At 42.4% G+C, this 24,323-nt stretch overlaps 1 protein-coding gene across 11 annotated transcripts in view; it reads left to right on the top strand.

The window, feature by feature from the left end:
- RC3H1 (ring finger and CCCH-type domains 1) overlaps positions 1 to 24,323 on the top strand; it is a 57,347-nt gene that overhangs the window by 4,365 nt on the left and 28,659 nt on the right. For 10 of the 11 annotated variants that reach the window (XM_027694850.1, XM_027694855.1, XM_027694854.1 and 7 more), the window contains exon 2: positions 17,601 to 17,969. In XM_027694850.1, the coding sequence (XP_027550651.1) occupies positions 17,739 to 17,969 (231 nt within the window). In that variant the 5' untranslated portion in view covers positions 17,601 to 17,738. Of the gene's footprint in view, positions 1 to 12,071; positions 12,258 to 17,600; positions 17,970 to 24,323 lie in introns of those variants that run through there. The other variant, XM_027694846.1, reaches the window with a different exon arrangement.

Genomic DNA, 24,323 nt, shown 5'->3' with positions numbered 1-24,323 from the left:
CTTTGAGAAGAGAGTATTTGTGTCAGGGAATACTGTGGTGAGCCTGGAGTTCAGTGTCACAGAAGATTGAGGGTTTATTGACAATTATGCCTTCCAGCCATAAAGTCACTGAAACCACCATAAGGACACGTTGTTCTTGCTGTATAGGCCCCTCTCACTACTGATTTCTTGCAAATCCACCTCTTTAAAGCATTATTTCTCAGTTGCACAAATATTTGGCACTTGTGGGGTACGTGTTATGTTAATCTGAGACAGGACTGTGCTTCAACTACGGGACAACTGAAGAAACAAAGCCTGTGGTGTGGCTGGGTGACTACAATGTGCTATTCTGGGAAAATCTAGATCTTGCAGGGGTTCCTGATTTCTTTCAGTTTGTTTCTTGTTTTAACAAGGAAAGTCAGGCAGGTCTCACCTCTCTACTATCCCAGTTTAATAGCTATTTTTAAAATTATCTAATTAACTACTCTTTAAAAGCAGGCTGTTAAATTAAAATCCGGGCATTCCAGATGTCATTGTTTTTCAGGATGCTCCCGTGTTGGTCAGACCCTGTGAGGATAAGCTTTGAAGGTTGAGGTATGGTGGGTTTTAACCCTGTTCTTGATAATAAAATGCTGGTTGATCAGCTGATGGAGCAGGAGTGCTCGTGACCTGATTCTAAATGTCTTCTCAGCACTTCCTCCTGAACTCATTCTGAGCAACCACTTCAGTTCAAACAGGGAGGAGAATGAAGGGTGTTGAATTACAACTTTTAACTTCCCTACTGTATTCAAAGGAGAATCTTGTCTCTTTGTTGTGCATTGGAGGTCTTCAGGGACCTGCAGCTAATTATTTTTGATAAATTGTGGCAGGCAATATTGGACCCCAACTCAACTATCTCTTGGCAAAAGGAGTGAGGTTCAGGGAAGGTATTGCAAAATGAATCAATTGAAATTCATGCCAAGGGGGACGGTTTTAATTACCTACTTATTAATAAACCAGCTTCTGTGGAACACTCCCAGTGTTCAGTAGCATTTAACTTTCTCTGTGCTTTGTTTTTAGAGTAAACATTATTCACACTGACTTAGCACTCTTCTCTTCTTGTAGCAATTGTGCTTGAATCAGTAACTCCTCCATGTTTTACTACAGTGACTGTGATGTAAATGCCCTTCAAAAGTGAATGAAATAAAACTCTTATTGTTGACTTACTTTTCCTGTAAGTCACATTCTTTCAGCTTGTTCTCTCCCCACCTCCATTCCTGTTGTTACCACTTTAGAATGAAAGTCCTTCAGGTACTATTTGATGTTAGAACTGTACAAACAATGAAAGTGGTGGGACTTCCTTATCCCATGTTTGTATCTGATGAATCTGGTACTCACAGTACAGCAAGACTAAAGTCTTTTGTCCTTTGGGGTTTAGGGCAGTTATGCAGGACTAATGATAATAAAATCAATAAAATCTCGCCTTTCTGTTCTCTGAGAGGCTCAGCAGAAAATGTTCTCCTGTCTTTACAAGGGAACATTGTTAATGAAATCTTGAAAAATCTGCTCATGCTTGTGAGTCCAGTGAAGTAGTCACTCGCCTGTGTTGGTGATGTTTCACAATTAAAATTCCTGTTTCACTTTACAAAAAGCAAGCCTGCGTTTTGTGCCACAGTGAAGTGTTTGGAGTGGTTTGAGGAGATAGGAAACAGCAAGGTGTTGTCCTGCTTCACATAGGAGGTATGGAAAAAAGAACAGGAATTGTGGAGCAAGTCTCAGCCTCCACCTCTATAAATGATACATCTTTAGTTATGTATGGTGTGAAGTATTTCTTCAGCTCTTCTAGAGCAATGAAGTCTGTTTTCCAAGGCATTTGGGCAGTGGGTTTTAGACATGTCAGAGGGGCTTCGTACTGAATGACAAAGTACCCTAATGTATCAACAGAACCAATTAACCAAATGTGAAAGATCTTGATGAATAGTTGTTTACTATCATACTGGAATTGTCATTGGTCACCTGCATTGTTATTCATTATTGTGTGGGTAGCCATTAATATCCAGCAATTTTTGGAAGCTGGAAAATGAGCAGCTCTTATTTAGCAGCTCCAAAGGACAGTAATTCTTGGCCTTACTTGCTTTGTAAAGGGAACGTGGATTGTAGTTCAAAAATAGATCAGAACAGGGCAAAGTGTCTCACAAATTACTAAAGCAAGTACAAAGAAAACACCACTCTGCCATGTGTCTTTCCAGACTTGAAATTACTTTTCTGTAAGGAATCTTTCTATCTTTGCTGCTCAAATGCATCCTTGTAGGATGTTTTTTCCTGGATACACGAATGTCTTTACCCCTCCTGTTCTCTTTAAGGATCTTTCATTCTCCGGTATTCCCTATTTTTCTTTTAATAGTTTTTTAATTTACCTTTGTTCTGATATGAGCCACTATTCAATCCAGCCAGCTAATGCAGGTAACAGAGATGGCTTATTGCCTCTTAACTTCATTGCTTTATAATTCAGACTTGCAGGATGGATTGTTTGGATTGTGGAGCAGTCGTGGGACTCTTTGTTCTTGGACTTTGCTGGGGACTACTGAAATGTCACTGCTTCCTCTTGGAAGAGTGGTGAGAGGTTAGGGAGCATTGTTCATGACACCCTCCCTTGTGGCCACTTTGGTGCTGTAAATTTGACAGAAGAAAGATAAAAATGAGCTAAACTGGCCTCCTGAACCAGCCTGGGTTAGTTAAACCAGAGGCTGCGACTCAGGCTGTCCTTCCTGTTTATGAGTCATTCTCCCATTTAATTGTGTGAAAAGGCCTCCTGTGGAATTAATTAGAAGAGACATCTTAGTGCTGCAAAAAACTTTGTAGTTAAAATGGTGAGTTTTAATTTTAGTCTTCCTGTTTTTAATCAGGCCCTAAGGATGGAAGCCAGGACACTGTAACTTCTTTGTGAGTGATTCTTACAGGTGGGGGAAAAAACCCCGTTATTCAGGAAAATGAGAATTAGTTAAACTTTGATTGTTTGGGGTAGACCAGACTATTTAAAGAATAAGTGTTTTGTTGCCTTTTCCTGAATTGAAGATGTCTTTACTTCATGATTTCCTCTGGTTTTCTCTTCTGAACCATTTTAAGGATGTATTTGTATCAAGAAGCTTCAAGGAGACAAATAACTTGTTTTGCATGGATAATTGTGATTTAGTGCACAGAAAAGGTGCTCAAAGTAAGGGTTGACTGTGTTTGGAAACCCTTTGAAACATCCCATGTCTGCTTTTTTTGTAAGAGGCTGCCTATTGATAACAGGATGTGACTGGAGGTATCTGGAATAACCTAGTTCTGCCTGGTGCCAGAATGCATTGGGACACTGAGCTTTCCAGTTTGCCCTGCAGTGATGCTGCCTGGCATCACTGGTGACTCTGTCCGTAGGCACAAAGGTTCTGCTGGAGTGCAACATACTTCTTGTTTTCATTCTTAAAATAATGAAGTGCAAGGCTGTGGACAAAAGCTCTCCTAAACAGCCAGAAAGCAAAAAGACACAGCCCAGTCGGTTGCAAATCAAAATAAAGTACACTTGTACTAAATTTATCCATTTTCACTGATTATTACCAGAGTTAAGACTTACCTTGTTACTGGTAGGGAGAAACTTGGCAACATTTTCATCTCTCCTTAATGTGTGGTGTTCTGTCCCATTTCTGTAGGAAGGAATAAAAATAAGACTAATGAGTTGTATCAACACTAGCACGTTGCTCTCAGGCCCTCTCCTCCCCTCTCCCCTCTCCCCTCCCCTATATTCCTGTGATTTACGTGGCTTCAGCAAGCAGTGAGATCTGTAATCAGCTTTTCTGGTCACTCCTTTCTCAGTGGAACTTCTCAGTCAAATGTTTCTAACAAAGCAGCACCCAAGGACTGGGTGGGGATGTCTCTGGGTGTGTTTCTGAGGAGGAACTATGTGCTCACAGCCATTTTTATGTGGGTTTTCAGCTTCACTAAACCAGTTTAGAATAGAACAACTTGAGCTCTGTCAAGCTGCAGCTTGGGCACGATGTGGGTGATGTCAGGACGTAGCAGGAGGAAAGGCTTCCCCAGAACTCCTGGGTGTTGGGATTTGAGGACGTGCCGGTGTGGTGATCGTGGTGATCGTGGTGATCGCATTAGGCTGCGGGAGGAGCACGGGGTGTGGAGTCAGGAATTACTCACCAGGTATTCAAACAGTCACGGGCATATTTTAGGTAAAATCTAAAGGGAAAAAAACCCAACTAACATTCCACTGTATCTTCCTGTGAGTAATACATGTATTCACCTGATAAATACAAATGTTACTTGTTCTCCCCCCTGCCCCAGGAGAGGGGGGAAAAGAAAGCCCTTAGTTATTTGCCAGCTCAGGTGACAGTACTTGGGAGCCTTCAGGAAGGGGAAGTGAGTGACAGCAATCCTTTCCTTCGAGCACAGCCGATAATTCATTAATGTAATTTCAGCACTTGGTGCAGCTTTTGAGAAGGGGGAATAGTCAGTCACGTTAATGTGACAAGCTGCTCTGTGAGTTGTCATTACAGAATGAAAATTGACAGTAAGCCCATGGAAATCCAGTGACTGCAATATGCTAATAAATACATTTAAATACTTTGTTCTTGTTAGGTTTTGTACGTTAAAGAAAATAATTCCCTGTGTCATTTTGAGGGCTTCAGTAGTGCTATTACAGCTGCCTTTGCCTTACAGATTTTGAGAATTTTCTTTTTTTGAATTGTTTGCCATTCAATTTTGGCTTACTGTCATTGCTTTTATTCAAAAAACTGAGTGGCTAAATACAGGAATGTGTAAAGGGATATTGACTGAATGGGTTGTAATGGTTTACATGCCTAGTTTTCCCTTCCTATGCCTTATCATATTTTTGGATACCTCCTATTTAACCAGGGGCTTATACAGCACAAGTCAGAAGGAATTTAAATTATCAAGTCGTGCAAATATTGGCTGTACAAGGCTGGCTTGTCATTTATCCTGGCTTAGTCTGCAGCAGTAATGGTGTGATTAGAACAGCTAAGTTCTAAGACTGTAAAAGAAGGACATTTGAAAAATGGAATTATTTTTCTGTGTAGTCCCTGTGTGCAGTAACTGTAAAACGTGGATTAGATGTACCCTCAAGGAACTGGAATAGGGAATACTGCAGGCAGTGGTGTCAAGGCTCAGACACTTGTGGTCTCACTGCAGTGGTGGGGCTGCTCCTGGTGGGCTGTGGCCTCTTCAAGAAGGAGATTGTTAATGGAAATGAAATCAAATGAAGTACAGAGTTGTTGACTTTGCACCTGCTGTTACTTTCTGAGCATATTCCAGTCTTATCTTATGATACTGGACTTATCCAAGTATCCAAGTATCATAAGATAAGACTTATCCAGTCCAGTATCTATGACTGAGGTCTGATCTGCTGTGGATAAGGTTCATTAGCAGAAGTTTACCCTTTGCTTTCAGAAAGGCAGGCTGTGGAGAGCTGTGGACTTCATGTTCATAGAGCTCTGGCAATAGTCTGTGAGATTGTGTGCTGTGGATTTTTTATTTTCCATCTTTCCAGGTGCTAATACTGCTGCAATACAGTTGTAATATCTTTTAGAGATGGATATATCTTTGAGGACTGGGAATGAGAAAATTGTTCTTCATGGACTGCTCCATTTAGAACAAGTTTCATGCTAAGTAAGCAGTAAATAAGAGAACTTTTGTTTTAAAAGACAGAATGACCTGTCTGAAGTAGAACTGTTTTTACAAGTCCTGAGCAGCAGAACTCATTAAGTTGGCACTGGATTGTAATAGGTAACTCCCAGGATTACTGTATTTTGCCCTCTTGCTTGGATGATTTTCAAGTTATGTAACTTTAAACTTTTATAACCTGGGTTATAATTCAAAACCTCTTTTCAAGAGGATGTAGGATACTCTTTTTCCCAGTTGAATTCAGGTTCCTGCCAAAAGTAAATATACCTCTCATCCATTACTGATAGGAGGGTCAGTGGGATATTGGAGGCTTGGATTTTTTCTCTGAAAAAATGAGTATCTTGCATTTTTTGCTGTACTAAAAAAAAGAAAAGGCAACACCTTTCATTTTTGTGGTTCAGCTCGAGGTGTTTGTTATTGGTTAAGAGTAGGTGTTTAATGGAAACCCTGAGACTGGAGCCTTTTGTTTCCACTCACTAAAACCACGAGTACTGTTTTTAATGATCTTGTAAAGCTGTAGAGAAAAGATGCTATTTTTATAAGTCTGGAAGGTGAGACTTAACACCAAAGCTGCAAAATATTTAAGGGTGGGATTTTTTTCTTATAATTGAAGGTTACATGAAAAGTCTCATTCAAAAGGAGTACCTTGCCCTGGGCTATTTCTGGCCGCTGGAACTGCTCTTTTTAGCAATGCTACAAATTGAATCACCGGCTGCCAGTAGCATTTATAGCAAATGAGGCTCAATTACATTCTGAGTCAGAAGTACCTGCATTAACCTGCTTTTCAGCAACAGTTGTGTGACCTCTCCTGCTGATACTTAAAAGACTTTAAGCCCTGTGTGAATGGCAATTTAACACCGCTTAAAAGTGATGAGCAGGTTTTCCAGTGCTGAATAGTGTTTGGATTTTTACAACAAAGCTATTAGAGGCGTGGAGAAAATCTTGAATAGTACGTTGAGTAGCTAATTTTTTATTTATGCAACTGTTAACAAGGGAGCTGAAACTCTCCGGGCTCGGTGCCATTTCCGCGACAAGCTGCCTCTTGACCTTGGATGACTCCAGAGCTCTAGTGTAGGCTAGATTGTGGTATTAAAACACAATTGTGTCATAGAAACAAGCAGAATAGTAATCTGTGAAACTTATGTTCTTTATCTTAATATTCCTGCTATTATTGCCAGCGAAGCTACTGCAGGACTGAACCAAGGAGGATATCTGGCTTTGTTGAGTCCTGTCAGCTATTTTTGTATCGGCTGTTGTAGCATTTACATGATGGCTTCCTTATTTGCAGCTGGGCTCTAGGAGCTGTAAGGAAACATGAGAGTTCTGGGCTGCTACAGCGTTCTTTCATCTTCTCCAGTCAGCACTTTGTTCAGTGCTCTAACCACAATGGGTGAAAGGATGGGTTTGACTGTATTTGCATGGCTTACACCATTGAACGTCTGTTAAACCGAGCTGTGAAGCTTTGTTTTTTGAAACATGCATAATTTTGGGGTGGATTTAGTATAAAGGAACAATTCCACAGGTTGTTATTGCTCGTGTTCCTTATTCCATTTCACTTACTCATAATTCCAAACTGTTAGTCTAGTTGTCCTTATGTTAGGATTGCTTAATAGCATTTAAATGTCTGGTTAAAATTCGGCCAATACTTTAGTTAATAAAGAAATACTTAAAAATCTGTGTTGCCCTGGTTGTATCCAAATAAGCTGTTTATGAAACTACACCTAAAAACTTGACAGATCTGTCTTGGTGCTAAAAGAGGCTGTTTTGAAGTTTCCTTCGTCTCTGCTTCCCTCACTCTTTCCCTTATGTTTCCAGGACTGCTTGACCATTTAACAGATCTGAAACATCTTTTGGAGGCTGTTAGAGGCCAATGTGGGAAGGAAAGGAATTTGGTTTTGACAGGCTTAGGTCCTTGGCATGGATAATGCAGGTCAGATCTAGAGCTGTCATGTACTTTCTGAGAAGCAGTTCTGACTTGCCCCACTGTAAGCCAGGCTTGAAAATGCACTGAAAATGCCACATGGGTAAAGTTTCAGTGTCTCTTCACTGGTGGTAGAAAGCAAGTGTGTTAATAGAGATCGTTTGCTCTTGCTGCAGTGCTGCATCTCCTCTGGATTGTCACACTGGGAGGTAGTGTCTGTGATTTGCTTTGTTTACAGTTTGGGTGTTTTCACAGAACCCCAGAATGGGTCAGATTGGAAGGGACTGTAGAGGCTCATCTGGTCCCACCTCCCTGCTCCAGCAGGGTCATCCCAGAGCACATGGGACAGGATTGTGTTCAGACAGCTATGGAATCTCTCTCTTGAGGGAGACTCCACACCCTCTCTGGTCTCAGCACTGCACAGCAAAGAACTTCTTCCTCATGTCCAGGTGGAACTTCCTGGGCATCAGTTCCTGCCCATTGCCTCTTGTCCCATTGCTGCCCCCCCCCCGAGCAGGGCCTGGGCCATCCTCTGCCCCTCCCTGCAGACCCTACAGATGTGGATGAGATCCCCTCTCAGTGTCTCTTCTCGAGGCTGAGCAGCCCCAGCTCCCTCAGCCTTTCCTGCACCCAGAGATGCTCCATCCCTTCAGCATCCTCACAGCCTCTGCTGGACCCGCTCCAGGAGCTCTTGTCCCTCCTGTCCTGAGGAGCCCAGAGCTGGTCCCAGCACTGCAGATGTGCCTCACAGGGCTGGACAGAGGGGCAGGATCCCCTCCCTGACCTGCTGCCAGTGCTCTTCCTGATGCACCCCAGGATCCCACTGGCCTCCTTGGCCACAGGGGCACTTGTTTTGCTAATCTTTTAACGATTTTCTTAGTTCTAGACAGGATGAGAGCAGCTGGACTTCGGCTGTGATCTGGGAGAGAAAAGAGGAAAACCTACATTATCTTGTATTACAAGTCCTCAGGCTGCCTACCTCCACTTGTTGGAAGTGGTTGGTATGACCGCAGTGCTGAGCACAGCAGCATTTTCTTGTTCACACTGTTTGCAAATGGACATCTTTTCTCCAAACGTGATGGGGCCATACAGCTTCCTCATAGTGCAGAAATGATATCACATGGGTGACTGAACAGGGGCCTGAAGTAGGGGAGCTGAATTCTTGAAGCTGATATAGTTTAATAATTCTGTCTCAAAATCTTTGGTGAAACAGAATTATAACAGAATAATTATAATAGAATCACAATAAGGCTCAGGGGTGAAAAACTTTCTTTGTCACTATGGACTCCTGGTATGATAAAATGGATGTGCCACCAAACTAGGTGCTCCATTGCCTTTTGTAAAAACATTGCAGTAGTCTAGAGGTTGTTGTGTACATGACACAGAGCAAGATAACCTTCCTTGAGATTGTAATATGTTTTAATTGAACTCATGAATTAAACAGGCAGACAAGCAACTACATCAGTAGTTTTGTTTAAAAGTTCATTAGTTTTCGCTGGTCTTGGATGACTTTCTGTTTTTATTAAAAGATCTATTGATGTTTAAGTGCAGTCTTCCAAAATAAATTGCTTTGAAGGTAAATAGAATAACTGAAGCTTTATTAGAGACTGCTTATGTAAACATTATGAACATGAAGCTCTGACATCTGTTTTTAAAGTGGGGGCAGTGTCTGAGTGACAAGAAAACCACCTGCAAATCAGAGAAATGAAAAGGGAGGGGGAAAAAAATCCACTCTAAAGAAGTTCTGAGACAGAGTTTTCAAATGGGCACTAAAAATACCTGTTTTACGAGCACTTGTGGAGTTCTCTATAAAACTGGATTTTACATTTACCTTTTATGCTTTCAATAACTCTTTGAAATAGAAGCTTCTCTTGCCTATGCTGGGCAGTAGCATTTATATTCACTTAACACTGCTCTTACAGTATATTCCAGCATTTCCTTGCTATTGCACCTGGAATTTTTGACATAGGAGGTTTGGGGTTTTGAAATCTGCCAGATAGTTTGAAAACAAATAAAAACATGTTTAGGAGAATGCCAAGTGTAATGCAAACTCTTGAACATAAGGGGGAGGAGGCAGGGAGGAAATTCAGACTCTTACTGGATTCTTGCCTTGTAAATTTATCCAATAAATGTTTTCAGTAATATTTTGCAATACACTACAAAACCCCCGAGTTTCTGGATTATATTTTCTTTTCAGAGAGAGTATTTCTTTTACAAAAGTTTGCTGGGAAGGGGGTGTGTGGGATAAGTATAAAGGTTGTATTGTGGGTGGAGAGCTTTCTCAGAGGTTTTCTGCCCGGTGTCTCCAGCCAGGCTGTGACTGTGCCCTCCTCTGTCCCATTGTTTCATTGTCATTGTAGCCGAGTGTCACCGAGGCACAATGAGAGCTGCTGAGTCAGGCGGGGAGAGAAGCTGCTGCTGGAGAGTGGGTGGCGAGCAGCACTTTGTACTTCTTTGTTAGGTTGTTTCTTTAATGCTTTCTCTTTCATTGAATTGTGCTGGGCCTTAAATGATTCGTGTCTACAAAATTATAAAGGCATTGCAGTGGCTACAGGATCTTCCCCCCTCCGTTTCCTTAGTTTACTGTTCATCTACGAGCTGCCTGTAGTAGTAGTTGTCAGGTAACTGTAGTTTATCTCTGCTTGGAAAAGAATGATGCTGGCCTTGGTGATTTTCGTCTTTAATATGGTTTCTCTCTAGCAGATGCCAATCTTGCTATGGCTGTGATGCATCAGATCACTAAAGGGCACACGGAAAATAAGTTTTGCTTCAGCAAATGAGGACTCAGGTGCCTGTTCTGTCCCCTCTGCCTCTGCAGCTGGAGTGTTTGCAGTCCCCAGAACTCTACCCACTTCCCAGTGCTTTCTCTTCCTGTAGTTGTTACTGCTTGGAGTTGTATTTTAGATGAGCTGTTTGTGTGGCTGATTGTTTGCCTTTTTTCAGTTAAAACAAGGTATTGGTTGCGTAATTGCTGTCCACCCACATTTCTGCCTACCTGTGTTTATTAATAAAGATCTATGTTTAGAGCTTCAGCCGGGGCAACTGCAACCAGTTCAGCTGGAATATCTTAGAAAGGAATGAGTAAGGAAGAGTAGTGACTCCTCTAGCTGGCAGCAGTAGGTAATGTGTGTCTGTACCCTTGAACCTGATGACTTTTACAAGTTTGTCCTCTTTATCTTTGCCATGGCATCTTTCAAACATGTATCTGCTCTGGGAAAAGCAAATTATTTGGTTGCCTCCTTGAGAGCAGAATTGAGAGCTCTTGAGGATCTGATCAGTTGAACCAAAGTCTATGTTCTGAAAACCGTTGTGGATATTTGAAGTGCCTTCTGCCTTTCTTCTGTTAATCTGTTTGGTTCTTCCTCAGTTTTTTTTAATCCTGATTTAATCAATTTGTTAATGTCTTAGTCATTTGAATTGACAAATGCAAGAACTCCTAACTTAAAATGAAAGGAAGGTGTTGTAGAGATGCTTGTCTGCTGTGAACTCCCTGGATTTAATCATCTGTGGGCTTGGCAGTCATTACTGATAGAGAAAATTTTCTCGGTGATAGGTCATAAAACCATTCACTAGTAAGTGTTGGTTGTTCCCCTTTCTTTTAAATAAGCTGTAAGGGGTGTATAATATCAACCAGAAATTATGAAGTAAGTCCTGTATCTTCCCTGAAAATTTCCTATTTGATCCACATGCAGGTTTTATATTCTGGAGGGTATGAGCAGGAAGTTTAAGCTTCCTTTACACATGCATGTGTAGAGGAATGTATGTGTGTATTTTAGTTGATGTATATATTTTAATGTTCATGACCCTAGGGGTGCAAGACTAGGGACTGAATGATGGGTGAGAATAAGAGGTCAAGAAAATTATATATTGGGGTTCAAAAATTATATATGAAGTTTCATTCCATGTTTTTCCTGTGAAACACTGGATAAATAACTATTCAGCAGTTTTCTGTTCGGCAGTAAGACATGAGCTCTTGCCTCATGGGGTGTTGTGGAGCTTGATTGTAAATTGCTTTTAGAGCCTCTGTTGGGGAAGTACTGTGATAGAGTTGTGATGTTGTTAGTTTGGTTTTTTTGTTTTCCTCGTGTTGTTACAAGGCAGGAAGTTTCAAATAAGGAATAACATCTTGTCCTTAACTGGCCCCACTTTCATAACATACTTCACAGACTACCAAGTAAGACTTTTGCATGAAATTACATAAAATTCCTTTGTTTTTTTGCAGTCAAAAATAAAACTTAGTGAGAAGAAAAGCAAGTAGATCTTGAATCTGATTTAACTGAGCTTCAGTGAGTTTGGGACAGAATTTTGACGGTGTTCACGATTTTAGCTTTGCTTTTCTGTCTCTTTAAAAAAAGAGGGGAAAAAAGAGCTTTATTGTACAGCCACTGCAGCTCGTTGGTGTTTCTGTAGCTTTGAGAGAAGGGTGGGAACGTGTTCCACACAGACTCGCAGGTTTTGGTGCTGGGTGGGAATGTGTTTTGTCGGAGCTCTGCTCTGGGCGGTGCTGGGTGTGCTGGGAGCAGGGCGGGCATGCGCCGAGCAGGAATGAGGAAGTGAAGCACTTGCTGCCACTCGAGGGTGTGCACAGAAGTTTCAGAGAGCAAACAGGAGGGGGAAAAAACCCTCAATCTGTCGGAATAACTCTTCTGGGCTTACCGTATCTGTTGTTCATGGAGCTTCCCAGGCAGAGGTAAGAAGCTTTTTTTCTTCTACCTACTCTTCTCTGATCAGGCCTGGACTTCCCCTCTCTCTTTAGTTTTATTTCAGAGGTTTCTTCTGTGGAACTGGATATGGAAAACACAGCTAATGTGATTTATTCTTTTCTGTGAACTGTGAAGTTGGCAGTACGAGGTGTTTGTATAACAACCCATTACTTTTGGCTGGTCAGGGTTTCCCATGGGTTGTCAGGTCAGTTTTTCCCAAAAATTAAATTCAGGACTTTTTAAAGTCAGGGGAAAGAAGAAAGATACTTTAGTGTCCTCAGTAATGCTGTTGATGACAACGAGCACACTGGAGTAGAAAATAAAAAGGTTCTTTGAAACTGGTAAAAATCTGTCTGTTTGGCACTAGGCAAGTATGGAGGGGTTCAGCTGGTGGCTAGAACTAGTGAGGGGCTCTGATCCTTATGAGTTAGGAATTGTTTTACTGTTGTCTGTTAATTTAATTTAGGCTGTTGATTTATTTTTAATCTCAAAGTGTCAGGGGAGTTTTGAAATAGTTAATGTGTCACAGAACCAGTCTCACAGGAGAGAGAACTGCATGTGGTTCAGAAATGTGCAAGTTCTCACTAAGTAGTAAGAGTCTTTAAAGGAATTAATGAAACGGTGTTTTCTTTATTAGATTAAATAATAGATTAGCCAAGAGCTGTATTTGCGTGAGCAGATCGGTTGGCAGGCCTGAGTTTGTTTTGGCAGTGAGGAGCTGCTGTAGTGTTAAGCTTAGCAATAAATAGGCTTTACTTGTGTTCACTGGTAACTGCAACAGGAAGCTCTGCTCGGTTTAGTTCTGAGCAAGACTCAGCAAAAATGAAACGGCTTCAGGACTAAAAGAACAGCAGACAATTAAAACGATTATTCAGACTTTTGGTCAAGAAGGCGATGACACTGCTTGGGGAAGAAAAGCTGAACGAAATGCTGTGGGGAATAAGTAAAAGCCAGGAGCAGGTAGTGCTCTTGTTTCCTCTGGAAGGGCACAAACTGAGCCGAGGGTGCCCCTGAGGTGTGCTGAGTCATCTGCTTCAGCTGTGCCATGGCTTGCTGGGGAGAGCAGGGAGGGCTCAGCACGGGCTGGGGCTGTGCCAGTGCACACTGTGCCCCAGCCCCGTGTTTGGGAGAGAACCCGAACCTGGGCAGTGCTGGGACCTGCCCTGAGGGACTCCCTCGGACAGCGCAACTTCAAGGGACAGGGATTTGAACTGGGAGCGCAGGAGTTTTCCTGTGTCGTCCTGTGCAAAACCTGATGACAGTGGATGTTGGTACAAAGTGTTCTGCATTTTGCAAACAACTTTTTGTCCAGAGTTGAATCTGCAAAGCTCCACGGCGACATGTGGAAGGCTCTGGTGGCCACAGACATAACACAGCGTGAACAGGAGGCTGCGTTCCCCCTCTGCATTGTGGAGTAAGGAGTGGGATGAAGTGTTGGGAAGTTGTCCTGGTGGTTTATGGAATGATCCTGCCTTTCTCTGAAGCACTGGCAGGGTCCCAGAGGAGACGGGTCACTGATCTGATTACAGCGTGACATTTCCAGTCTTGGTTGAAGGATGGAATTTCAAGGATTTTTTGGGGGCTGGGAGACCCAGAAAAGAGCAGGAATTTTTGCAGGTGATTCTGGCTGTGGATAAAACAGCTTATGCAGGGCTAAGCTGGAGGACAAGGCTTGCATGCCGGTATTTTATATTTTCATGCTTGGAAATAACAAAATCAATCTATCTCTAGTTTAGTGTGGTATTTTGTGTCTTGGGGTATCTTCATGCTTAATTACACCTTTTTGTCTTCCAGTTTAGGTACTGTGATGTGCCCTTTTAGTTTTTTGTTTTCTTGAGTTCTGGCATATCTTTATTTTCTTCAATCACGAACAAGTGTATGTAGATATATGTTTAAGGCATTAGAAGGTATCAGGTATGAAATAGTGAGTTGAGTTGCATTAAAAATGTAATACTATGGAAGTGGGGGCTTATTGAAATGGTTATGTCTTTTATAAATGTTTACATTCTTTGCATTTTTCTCCCCTCTGGCATAATGGTGGAGAGAAACATTTTTAAAAACAAACAAACTGCACAATGAAAGTGAATATACTTTTCTTACCTTATCTGTACAGGGAAGTGTTCTCCTTCTGTGGTGATGTTCTAATAGCTGACTGTGGTAATGAAACTGTCTTGTTTCCATTGTTTGATTGCCATCTCTAATGTCTCCTGTTTAAAGAAGCTCTTTGAAGTTAGAGACTATTTTTTCCCCAGTTATTTCCAAGGTTGTAGCAAGTCCTAAACCTTATGACAAGGCACACACCTTTGCCAGCTTCGCTTCTGAACGTGTCTGCCCCATCCGGATGCTTTGTGCCTGGGAGAATTTTATGTTGTATCTCAGCACTTGGCTCTGCTTCCTTGTGTGAAGGTTGAGGATGCAGCAGGAAAACGGGACCATATATGTGGAAAGCTGTGGTGGCAGCAGCAGGGCTTGGTTTGGTGCCAGCCTGTATTGCCTGCGGCTCGTCAGTCCTCAGTCCCTGGGATGCCATCCCTGTCTTCTGTGGGACCGGAGGAATTCCACAGTTCTGTGCTGATCTGATTTATTAGCAGTGCAGGGTTTGTTGCTCCAACAGCTCTTCTTTTCTCCTGTGGGGAGGAGGTTGGCTGTATCCTGCCAGTTAGCCATCTGTTCCAGCAGCCAGGCTGTGCTGGAGTAGATGACGTCCTGAGGCTTCTCCCAGCCCTGTATTCTGTTCTCAGTGCTGTCTGTGGCCTTCCTTTGCCATGGAGGCACCAGGACACATCCACAGGCACTGTGGAGTCTCTGAGAGTTCTGATTATGTATGAGCTTTGCTTCCCTTGTTTCCCCCAGCCTTTTGAGACCTGCCTTGACGTGGGATCATGGATGCCACTAATTACTCCCTCCCTCCCTCGACTCCCCAAACTTCTCTTTCAACTTGATTTTGTAAATAAGTATGACCTATTTCATTATGCCAGAGCTACAGGTAGGAACAGCATGTCTCTGTTTACTGGGGTTTTTAAATTAGTTAACTCATATTAAGGTTGCGTTTAACTCCTTTGTTCCAGTTCAGAGCCTGGGATGGTGGAGTCTCAATGTCCACAGCTACCTTATATTCTTGATGGTACAGCTTCATATTAGCTGCTGGTTTTAAATCTCCTCAGTTAGTAAGAAACTGTTCTTAATGCTTGGTTAATAATCTGTGTTTCACATAGGCTGTTCAGTTTGTTTCTGAATTGCAGATGAGTCTGGGAAATTGTTGGTAGATATTTCAATAGCAGTGTGGCCTAAAGGAAACAATGTGATTCAGCTCTCAGATTTTGAACCTCCGGTGGTATTTCATAACACTAGATTTATCAAACTGTGTTCTGCTCTCTGCAGAAGGACTTCTGTGGAGTTTCCAGCTAATTTCTCTTGCAGATTTGGTTTACAAAGAGTAATTCTGGCTGGAATACTTGATACCAAAGTTTACTTAAAATATAAGGAAGCAAGGGAAAGCTTGGAAATAAATTTCCTGGATGTTTTAGTAAGTTACTTCAGTGAAGTAACTTGAAACTATGAAAGATTTCACTTGGGTTATAGTGATACAAGTAATGGAAATGATCTGCCTGTCTGCTGACAAGATGAAAAAAATGAGTGCTTTGCTATTAAAGAGGTGATTTGGAGGGGGAACCCTGAACAACCTTGACATCTTCTGGTTGTGCAGTGGTGATGGGGTTAACCACATGCAGTGCCTCTTCCTCTGCCTGGATAATATTGATTTCTTATTGATCCCTTTTGGGCTGGGCACCAGGGCTGGGGGGGTTGTACGTTGTCTTTTGAAGGGACAAGTGATTTTTTTTCATAGAATCGTGAAGTATCCTGAGCTGGAAGGGACACACACGGATCATCGGAGTCCAGCTCCTTTTCATTAGCTTTAAAACTAAGTTTTAATGTTTGATGAAACATGGCTAAAAGCTTAACTAGCAACTCTTCATTGTTTGCCTTGGCAAAATGATGTTAATGATGAACAACATTGCACTAAATTCTTGAAAAAATGCCTGAGGCTTTTCAGTCTCTGTTTTAGCATTAGATTTTTTTTTGGTGCTGTTTTAAAATGCTTTGATTTTGAATTGCACAACTCTTAGTTTGAAGTTTCTCTCTTTGCCTTTAGAAATGAGATTTTAATTTAAATTGTGAGGTTGTTTTTTAAGCTAAGATTTGATGACAGGTTGCTGTTTTGCTTATGTGAGAACTTTCTATCAGAACAAATACTAGCAAGCAAGTGCACACTCATGGGTTTGAAACTGAAGCCAGTGGCGTGTGGGAAAGAGAAACTCCCACATCTGGGTGGTTGGGCTGGGGTTTTTGTTGGTGTTTAGCTGCTAGATTTAGAAAAATTGGTTGTAAATCATTGACCTGCCCTCTCTTTTTTTTTTTCCAACTCCACTCGTGATAGAAAGTAAGCCAGACATCAGAAATTATTTTATTACCAATTTTCTTTCTGATAATGATTGTTTTCATCCTTCTGTTCTTTTATATTCCTCCTCACATGAGTTCTGCTTTTTTTTTTTTTTGTCCCAAAGGGATGTCTTTTCTTCCATTGCCTCATAATTAGTAACACTTGATCCTCTTAACCTTTTGATTTAAAAGTGGCAAGTGATAAAGACCTCCCAGGTTCTCCTCTATTGTAGTTTGTGTGATTTCTCAATACATTAAAGATGTTGCTTTCTCTGTCAATATAATCTCTAGATGGGCAGGGAATAATGTAAATTGGGGTCAGAGAAGGGTCCTTGAGATGTTCTAGAAATGTTCTTCCCTCTGGAGGCTGGGACAACTCCCACCTTTCCAGAGTCACTGTGTGCCAATCTGGAGCCCACTGGACTCTGAAGAAAGCTTGCTTGTGATAAAAGCTTTGTCTAAGCAAAATTATTCAAAGCTCATAATGAATACCATGAAAAAAATTGGTTTAGTGGAATAAGCACACCAGCCCTTCAAAAAGAGTCTTTTTTATTCAAATCTTACTGATGTTAATTGGCTCATTTATGAAGAAAAAAAGAGAACATAAACCTGTAAAACTAATTAGCCTTATAACTTCAATGAGATAGTTATCTGTTGCCTATTTTTTTAAGCTGTATAACAGCAGAAATGGTTTAAAGTGGCTTTTCCAGTGCCAGGGACTAGCTGGAATTAAAGCAGGTCATGACTCAGTCCTGTATTTAGTGTCAGAACTGCACTCCCTACCTCACATTCCCAGTTCAGCTGGACCTGGACAAGTGCTATTTCCTGAGCACAAAGGGTCTCTGGTGCCTGTTCCAGAATGCTCACTGTGTGTTTCTGCTTCCTTCTAGGTTATGTTTCACACTATGTGCTGACTGTCTGTACTTACAGAAGATATTTAAAGACAAACAGACTTTTTTTTCCCAAGATTTTGATTCCAGTGGAATCTGTGCTTTAGATTTTTGTCCTGTCAATTAACTCCCGAAGCAATGCCTGTACAAGCTCCACAATGGACGGATTTTCTCTCCTGCCCCATTTGCACACAGACGTTCGACGAGACCATCCGGAAGCCCATCAGCTTGGGCTGCGGCCACACCGTCTGCAAGATGTGCCTCAACAAGCTGCACCGCAAGGCATGTCCCTTCGACCAGACCACTATCAACACAGACATTGAGCTCCTCCCTGTCAACTCTGCCCTGCTGCAGCTCGTGGGGGCTCAGGTAACAACAGTGCTTTGCTTTGCTTCAAAATCTGGGGGGGTGTTTTCCTTCTTTCTTCTAGGAGGACAAGTTGTGACTTATGTTAGTGGTGTGTGGAGCACTCATCTGGCTTTGTTGTAAATGTCTACAAAAAGTTGCAGAGGTACCTGGAACAATAGTTTAGATGTTGATTCTACTGGTTGCTGACTGTGATTTTTGTTACATCTAATTCAGTGTGACCATGGGCTGTCACCAGAATGGGTTTGTTCTGTTCCCTTCTTTCTTCCCTGAGTCTTACCCAGCCATGCTCTGCTGAAAGGATGAGCTGGATCACTGAGCTTATTTAGTGGGAAACCATTCTTCTGTTGTAGGTTATGTGCTTTACTGTACTCACCCTACAAGACCTGTGGCCAGCTGTCCCAAAAGCAGGTCAGAAGTGTAAGGGAAGTGGGACAAACCCCTCTGGTAGCAGCCTTTATACAGCCTTATGTTTAATTTGAAACTGTGCACTGGAAATGCAACTTCCTGAGCTGACATGTCGCTCTAAATCCACGTAGGTGGATGGGGGCAACTTGCCCAAGACTCCCCTTTTTGCTGGAACAGGTGAGGTCAGCTGAAGGGGTGATCTGATGGGGACCAGTATCCCTGGTGCTGATGACTGCCTCAGGAGAGGGGCAGGGGTGTGTGGAGAGCAGGATCACCCTGTTCAGCTCAGACCTAAATTGGCATAAACTTATCATGCTTAAATCACTAGTAGCTTCCTGTGACCTGCACCTCCCAAAGCTGGGCAGGATTGTGGACCTGGAAGAGGAGGGACAATCATGTCTAACTTAGGGGTGAGGAGTGAAAATGTAAATGGGGACAGTTACCATACAGGGATTGTTGTTTTGGTTTGTTCTGCTTCCATGCCTGGGCTCAGCAGAGTTGAAAGCAGCAGGAAATTCAATGAGATCCATAGTTCAGGGAAAAGGAAAGAATTTTGTGGAGGAGCTGTAAAAGATGTGGAGGAGAGAAAGATACTCTTATGTTGCTTTTTGTTAGGTACTGGGACCTTGAAATCCAGCCATGTTTTTGCCACTTCTAAGTTCATCAAGTAATATGGCTAATTTGCTGTTGTTTTTCTGTGGTGTGTGGCATAGAAGTTATTCTCCAAGTTTAAAATGCAGTGGTGTTTCTGGCTGTGCTGAGTGACTCATCCTGCTCTGCAGGAGAAGGCAGTGAGACTGTGCACTCCCATTTCTGTGATATGCCACCATCTTTGAAGAGCTTCCAAGCACTGAGATCTGTGGGTGCTGCCATAAATAAATATTGTAATTCTCTTTCTCCCTTACATCTCCTTCCTTCCTCTTTGGAGTTTCTAGAATAGTTCCAGCTGTACCCAAATGTCCACACTTGTGATAAATGTCTTGCATTTTTTCGGTTGGTTTGTGTGCATTTGTTAAGCTTTGTGAGAAGCTGTGTGATAAACTTGATCTTTGCCTGAATTACAATTTCCATAAAAACAAGATCCTCTGGAATGAAATGGAAAACCACCCTGCCTCTGTATGGGTAACTGAGAATTTTATTCTGGTTTTGCCAGTTAACCAGCCAGAGTTTCTCATCCATATGTGCGAGGTATGAAGAAGGAAGAGAGGCTTTATAGTGTTGTTTGTCTTGAGACTCTGGGTCCTGGCTTTGAACTAATGACAGTATTTCGTGCTCCTTTTTACATCTTAGAATTTCATGTGATCAAGATTCACAGGACCTTGTTCCCTGATGACCTTCAAGCTGCAAATGCCACCAAAAGAGACAGTATTCCCACGCCCCTCATTTACCACTCACTGCTGCATGTTTGCTGCTCCCAGCAATTCTGGTACCTGAATGATAATCATGGATCTTAGCTGGGTGTTTATTACTGAGAAACTTTCCCCTTAAGAGAAGTTTGCACCACCTTCCCAGCCAGCTCCTAATTTCAACATGTGAATGAAATCAGTGTTCAGTACAACTCACCCTCCTTTCTCTTCCCTGCCCCTTCCTGGCAGCTCTTGGAGTGTTTACCAGGCTATGGAGTACTAGAAAATAAGTACACTATTTCACTGGGGAGGACAGGGAAACAGTTGCTATTTCCCACTAGCCTCTCTGAGGCCATTTTTTAAATCTTCTTAGAGAAAAGGGCTTGGTTAAGGACAAATTAAAAAAAAATAAAAAGGTGCTTTAGAGAAACTAGTGATTTTGAACTGTGTCCTGTTTGAGAACGTGGGTTCTCTTTGGTATATATCAATAAAAATGGTCTGTGAGCAGCAATCCAGCTTTCAAAGCATGAGTGGTATCGACTTCAGTTGAAACCAAACCCATTTTTCTTGTTCCACTTCGTGGTTTAGTTTCAGGAGGGTCTGTGTGTCATTAGTGTCCCTTCATCTCCAACAAACACCTGGACACCTTAGGCTGAGTCCATGGAGACGTGTAATACCTTATTTTTAAACTATAAATTCCAGAAAACCAAGTTTCATTTTAGAAGGAAATTCAGTACAGCACAATTAAAGCTTTTATCTGTGAGGGGGAAGAACAGTTTGTTCTTTTCCCTTTGGGGAGACTTCTGAGAAGTTCACACTTTTCTATGTGTTAAGTGCTTTTTTGCTGGAGGCAGAGGAGGAGACCAGGCTGTTTAAAGAAACAAATCTATTCTGCTGTGACTGGCAGCAGTTATGGGATTCCAGGGCAAGTCACTTTGGCACAGTGGGTAAAATCAGCAGGGCTGTACTTCATGGGGAAAACTAAACTTGTCCCACAATCACCTGGGGAAGCAGTAACCTATTTCTCTGACAATAGCATTCTCTCTCTGGGTTGGTTTGCCACTTTAATGGTAAGAAGAGTTGTTTTCTTACTTGAATTACAGACTCTTTCTCAGTTTTCCCTCTCCCCACCCCTTTCCAGAAATGAAACCTGTTGCCCAGGTTATAGCCACCCTTGATGTGAAAATTAACTGTTAGAGGGACTCAAGTTTCTGCCTGCTCCCCTAAAGCGTGTTACAGGTCAGCAGTGCTTACAGGGGCTGGGAGGCAGTGGGCATGGAATCATGGATTGATTTGGGTTGGAAGGGACCTGGAAGCTCATCTCAGGGACACCTTCCACTAGAGCAGGTTGCTCCAAATCCCATCCAGCCTGGCCTTGGACAGGGAGATTCCACGGCCCCTCTGGTTGGGTAATTCAGCCCAGCAGATTAGATGAGTTCAGCAGATGAGGGAGCAGAAGGGATTGTAAGGGGAAGATGAGAATTATTACTCCTGGGAGGGCTGGAAATAGCTGAGCCCTAAGCAGAGCTAAGCATATTGTGAGGGAAGGGAGGCACAATGGCTTGGGCACAAACCAGTAAGGCACTCCTGGGATACCTTGCTTCTTACAAGAAGTCCCTTAAGCCTGTTTCTGTGGGAATGGCATTTAGAATTTTAGCTATTCCAGCATCCACATGTTACTCACTACGTGCAACTATTTTAAGCATTCACCTGGCCAGTGTTTTGAAGGTGCATAATCATGGATCTGTCATCTAAGCTCTTCCCTCGTGCTTTTTTAACCCATGAAGCAGCAGCGTGCACGTTCCAAACAGGTGACACAGGGTGGCAGAAATGCCTGTGGTGCTTTAATGTCTTTCATAGTCTCCTGTTGGACACCACAGATACATTGGGCAATGGAATCATGTACATGATGAGAGAATGGGTGGAGTGATCTTAACTCACAGCCCTTTCAAAAGGGGAAGATTGCAATTGCAGAGCTATTAGAGGCTTGTTTGATCATTTTTTATTGTAACTTTTGGTGCAATGAAGTGCCACAGAAGAGGAATTATCTGTGAAGAAGTTGTCCTTAATGTAAACCTTTGAGGAACTGAAGACACTAGGCTTTTGTTTGGGTTTTTGTTTGGGTTTTTTTGGGGAGGCAGGAAGCAAATCCTCCACTCACAGGGAGGAGGGAGGGGGAAATATCGGGAGAAAGAGTTTTCAAACCAGACAAAAAGGGGTTTAGTCTGTTTAACATGTTCTCATTCCGTGCAATTACATGTCTAATGGTAATTAGTGACAACTCAGGCTGACATCCTTCATCAAATGACAGTTAAATCACCAATTCCAAATCACTGCCTGCTATGAGGCGATGCTTTAGCATTCTTTTCCGGTCCCCTTCCTCATGCCGTCATAAACTGCCTCTTCCCCTCTTCCCACAGCCACAAGCCAAGCTGATGGGCAGCATTCCACTGCTGGGATCCTCACAGGCATTGCCAAGGCAGATGCAAAACCCTCACAAATCTAAAGCAATTAAACATCTGAGATCATTTTTCCTGTCTCGCTCTCGTCCCCCCTGGGAGGTGTCGGTTGCATGGTGTGAATATATTTGCAGTGAAAACTGTGATAAGGGTGTGGTGTCTGAGAGAATGGAATATGGAATGAGCTTGAAAATAATGAACTCACTCTGCAGGGCATATATTCTAGGGCTCTTGAGAGAGGTTGTAAACAGCAGTGACCATAGGGTCATTCTCCATGCATGCTATTAAAAGGATATTTTGCAAAGGGGAAGTGAAAATGCTTTGGAGTTGACTTATTTCTCAGTTGTCCCTCAGCAATTTCACGATGGAGCCAAAAATAAAATTCACATTTCCTGTGACTTTTATGAATCACGTCTTTACAGTTTTTCTCTTGGGAGATGCTGTTCTTACAATCATTCTAACCCTAAAGTATTAAAGTAACTCTTGCAAGTGCATAGAATAGAACCAGCAAAAGGAAAATTATTTGTGAATTTTATTGTGAGGTGCATTTGCATGAGTGAGTGAAGCGTGTGTGGGGAGAAATAAAGGCAGGTAGTGTTGAACAGCTTGATTAACTCCTGGAGGTTTTTCTCTGCCAGCTTTTCCCCGGGGGAGGGGGAAGCTCTCTGTTAGTTGCCTAGACAGCCCTTGTGTCTCGCTGGTGGCTCTGCTGTGTCTGGCATTCCAAACACGGCTCTGAATGTGTGCTAAAGCCCCTTCAATTCAGGGCCAAAGCCGGGGCTGAACAGGCTTCCTGTCCCACGTCTGTCCCCAGCCCCCTTTGTCTGCTGGGGGTTATGGTTTGAGTTGTCAGTGGTGTGGATGGAATGGCTGCAGGAATAAGGAGGAATTTGCACAAAATCTATGCCCACAGTAACTAAGGCAGGGATGGGACAGGCTCTGTCTGGGCACACGTGCAGGAGATGTCTCTTGGTAGTGGATCCAGCTCTGTTGGGTGACTGCCTAAGCAGAGCCATATGCTAAAATGGCAGTGGCTTCAAAAGGGAGGTGTGCAGTGTTCTGTCAACATGCAAGTAAATATTGAAGGTGTTAATATTTGTTTCCCAGATCCCAAGAAACCAGTCTGCTGTGACAGTTAGGTCTGACCACTGTAAGATCCATTTGTGCAATCTCCTTTTGCTGAAAGCTTTCTTGCTCACAGACTCATAAAACCCTTCAAATCCCGAACACCCCAAACAAACCCTGTCCCAAAATTAAAACCAAAAAGCCCAGAACATGACAAGTTAACTGCAGTCAGTGAAAAGGCCAACCTTGCTGTCTTGGCTTTGGTCTTCCCTTTAATTAGAGTGAAAGAGACTGTGCCTGATCCAGGCTATCTTGATTATGTTAGTCTTGGGGTGGTATCACCTATCTTAATTGCAGCTGATATTTTGCACTCTGAGACTATTTTTGTTGCCTGCTGTAAAAGCAAGAGTCAGGTAGATAGTAACTTTTTGTTTTGCTCTGCGTGTCAAATGAGCAACTCAGCAGAGATTGTTGTGTAAGGAGAAGTGTGATCATGTGGTTGAAACATTACTGTCTGTTAAAATAGATGGGAAAGCTCCTGTCCCCCTTGGTGATGACAACTGTATCTGTATGTCTGTGTATATGTATATATATATGTATATATATATACAATTTATATATATTCCCTGCTTTTATTCAGTGCTGCCATAACACTGCTCTTCCAGGGCTGGGTTGCACGTGAAGGTGGGTGGGTTTGTAGCTGTATTTAACTGAGGCATTAAAGGCTTGTGCTTGTAGATTGAGGGCCTGGCTTGGTCCCCATAAGCAGCTATGTGGGATTAGCAGGCTGTTATTGCCACTGGGATAGGGATTGACTTGGAAATAGAACTCTGAGATCTGTTTGTGCTTTGACAGCATATGCAAAACGTGCTTGTGTTTAGTCTTCTGAGAAATTCCAGTTCTCTGTGCTGTCATGTTGGGTTGGCTGCTGAATAGTGATGTTGAGAATGTTAGTGCAGTGCTATACTGCAGCCTGAAATTTGCTTAAAGCTTTTAAGAATTAACCTAGAGGAAGGCAAAAACAAAATCATAACTTGGGGAAGGAGTGGTGCAAATCCCTTTGAAAAGTCCTGATTTCT

The sequence above is a fragment of the Neopelma chrysocephalum genome, unplaced genomic scaffold, assembly GCF_003984885.1.
Source record: "Neopelma chrysocephalum unplaced genomic scaffold, ASM398488v2 Primary Assembly neopelma1_98, whole genome shotgun sequence".
Taxonomy (NCBI): domain Eukaryota; kingdom Metazoa; phylum Chordata; class Aves; order Passeriformes; family Pipridae; genus Neopelma; species Neopelma chrysocephalum.
Note: the sequence above shows the minus strand (reverse complement) of the source record. Positions and strands in the feature narration are given on the sequence as shown.